The sequence below is a fragment of the Olea europaea genome, chromosome 15 (assembly GCF_002742605.1).
Source record: "Olea europaea var. sylvestris chromosome 15, O_europaea_v1, whole genome shotgun sequence".
Taxonomy (NCBI): Eukaryota; Viridiplantae; Streptophyta; class Magnoliopsida; order Lamiales; family Oleaceae; genus Olea; species Olea europaea.
The window spans coordinates 27,772,676-27,775,615 of record NC_036251.1 but is presented as its reverse complement, the minus strand read 5'-3'; the positions used below and the strand labels follow the sequence as shown (position 1 = coordinate 27,775,615).

The 2,940-nt window shown below is 34.7% G+C and overlaps 1 protein-coding gene across 1 annotated transcript; it reads left to right on the top strand.

Moving 5' to 3' along the window:
- Window positions 1-834: 834 nt before the first annotated feature.
- On the top strand, window positions 835-2,321 carry LOC111411497 (PHD finger protein ALFIN-LIKE 6-like; the record flags this gene model as incomplete). Its single annotated transcript, XM_023042022.1, has 2 exons — window positions 835-1,070; window positions 2,006-2,321. Coding segments are annotated over 2 exons (498 nt in total), but the record flags the coding sequence as incomplete, so codon positions are not given.
- Between the last annotated feature and the right edge of the window lie 619 nt (window positions 2,322-2,940).

The following is a 2,940-nucleotide window of genomic DNA, read 5'->3' as shown; positions in this document are numbered from 1 at the left end:
CAAATTCAGAGAACTAAATGTAGTTTTTACTTTCATGTTCTTGAACTTTTGTTCTTTAAATTTTATAGAGTTATAGACACCACAGCGATATAAATGCATGTAGACAGTAGCGTTTCATGACAATTAACGATTGTTTTATTTCTCTGCACCTTTTGTTGGAGATTAGCTTGAGACCGTACACCAAGGGGTTAGGGTACTCATCATAATAAAGTTGAAATTTTAAGACGAAATTTCAAGTCCTAGCCCTTGTTTGAGCCTCATTCTTCTAAAAATTCATTTTTTTGAAACTCATTTTCAACCACATAGTTTTCAATAAAATAATATTACACGCAAACCAAGAATTTTCTTAATTTTTAACCACACATTCTCCATCAATCTACTATTCAAAATACATTCTTCCCCCAAAATATAGCTCAAACAAGGGTTTAATATAGTATCAGAGTCTATTATACTCCAAAGAGCAATTTGATCTGATTAAAATTCAAAAAATGAGTACGCGAATTTCAAGATTAATTTACTCAAATGAGCCACTATCTTTCGGACTGATGTTAAGATATAAAATTTTACATCGAATAAAGATGAAAACGTAGATCAACTTATAAGAATTTGAACTCCTCCTCCTAAAACTGTTGACCTATTAAATTGAGACCCTAAGTCTTAATAGGTTTTCTATCCATGATTAATGAAACATGTCACAAAGAAAAACATTATTGAATCTTCAAGTATTGTGCGTAAATGTATTTAACATTGCTGTCATTTTATCTATATGGCTTCTTTCTCTTACTTTTACGGAGTTGACATATCACAGCCATTTGTTTCTGGCTACATTGATGTTTTACAGAAAAGGAGCACCTCTGTCTCTTTGCGTTTCCGAATGAAACATGGCAAGTCAAGCCGCCTACTGAGATGGTGCCTCCTGAACTTCCCGAGCCGGTTTTGGGTATAAACTTTAGCAGAGACTTGATGCAAGAAAAGGATTGGTTAACAAATGTTTCGCTTCACAGTGACTCGTGGCTACTATCTGTTGCATTTCACATGGCTACAGACTATGGATTTGATAAGAGTGAAAGGTAATATATTTGTTGGATTGTTGTCATTTCTGTGAACTACTTTTGTTGTGTGGCATTATATTTGTAGATGTTGGGAAATTTGCATCACCGAGGAATTTGGAGAAGAACCAATAACCAAAAAATAAAGAAGATGAAATGAAGAAGATGAAGAACATAATGAAATGAAGGCTCGAACTCGTAATCGCTGTCCTCAAACTATATTTGCCTCCTCTCGAAATTGTTTGAGATGCTTAAAAAGATTTTAGCAAATGGTTTGTAAGATTATATCAAGCCTTATAAAGGATCTAGCGCTAAAACATAAGCGTGATTCTCCAAAACTTTAAGAACACAAGGAAAATTTGAATATAAATAAGGAATCAATGGTTTGATTTCATGTGGAATAATATTTGGATCAAAAGGTGTTTTTCTCATGTTTGTAACGGTTTTTTTTCCACACCCTAGAAATGATCACAAATCACCTATATATAGCCATGGATGATAGCTACTCGAAGTGGTGCCAAACATAATATTGATTTTGAACAAATTCTCAACAGTAGACACTTATATTTCCAGCTTTTGATCTACAACTTTTAGTAGACTTTCTCGGTAGCAAATTGAGCTTTGGTCATTGTGACCATATGATATGATATGAAACTTGTGAATCTTTGTAAATTAGTTATTTCTGCCAAAAGCACAGATTCCAAATGTATGCTACGGTACTTATGCGACAAGAATTTTTGAAGCCATTCCAAATCGAGAAACCATGTTATCCAAATATATTTCAATAGTAGTAAACCCTGAGTGGGTTTGTGCCAACATTCATTAATATACTTCGAGTATTCCCCTCGATGCCTGCATGTTACTATCTTTGTTTTTGTTCTTCTTAATATTTTCAGGAGTACGGGAGACTTTTAACTATATTTGGTTCCAACCTTAATTAAAATTGGTTTTCACAGGGAAAGGCTATTTAAGATGATTAATGATCTCCCCACAATTGTTGAAGTTGTGAGTGGAAATGCGAAGGAAGAAGTTGACGAAGAGGGAGCAACACTATGTGGAGCTTGTGGAGCCTATTATGGTATCGATGGATTCTGGATATGCTGTGATTTATGCAACAAATGGTTTCATGGCACATGTGTGAAGATTACCGCTGCTGAAGCTGAGTATATCGAGCACTACAAGTGCCCTACTTGCAGTAACGAGGGGGCTAAAGTTTGATGCACTGTTTCTGATAAAGATCAAGTTCAGTTGATTAAAAGGATTAGAAGTTTTGGTTTAACATGGTGAATTATGGGTTTGAATTGTATTGTATTCTTTTGGGATCTTTGAATAAAAAAAGTATCTGATTTCAGGAATGTATTTACTGCATCTGTACTACTAACCAATAACTTGGTATTCAGTTTTAATATACCCATTTTGGCATCCAACAAGTACGCAAAAATAGATAGCAAAATATCCACAGGATGTACTATATTAAATGTTAGTCCTTTAACCTTACTCTTTCCTCTCCTCTTGCATCAGTTGCATGACACGACCACAGACATTTTCAAAGAGAAGCTCCAAATCCAATATTTCCTTCTTTCCCAAATTTACAAGGGGTTTGTCCAATGCCCACCACCATTTAATTTTCCATTTTCACTCATCTTGTACGTGCCGTCCACCTTTCTTCTCCACCTCAGGTCCTTAATGCAACTATTCTCAACTCATGATTTTAGCCAATTAACCTGGGCCTTAGTGATCTTACACAAAAGTTGGTTGTGATGGAAAAATTAGAAGTACCCATTGCTTTATAGGCTTGTAACTTGGATATAAACTCTTCATTTGCTACTAATATGGTAGAAAGAGTATTTTCTGCAATGAAGATGATCAAGAATCGATTGCATAATAGGAT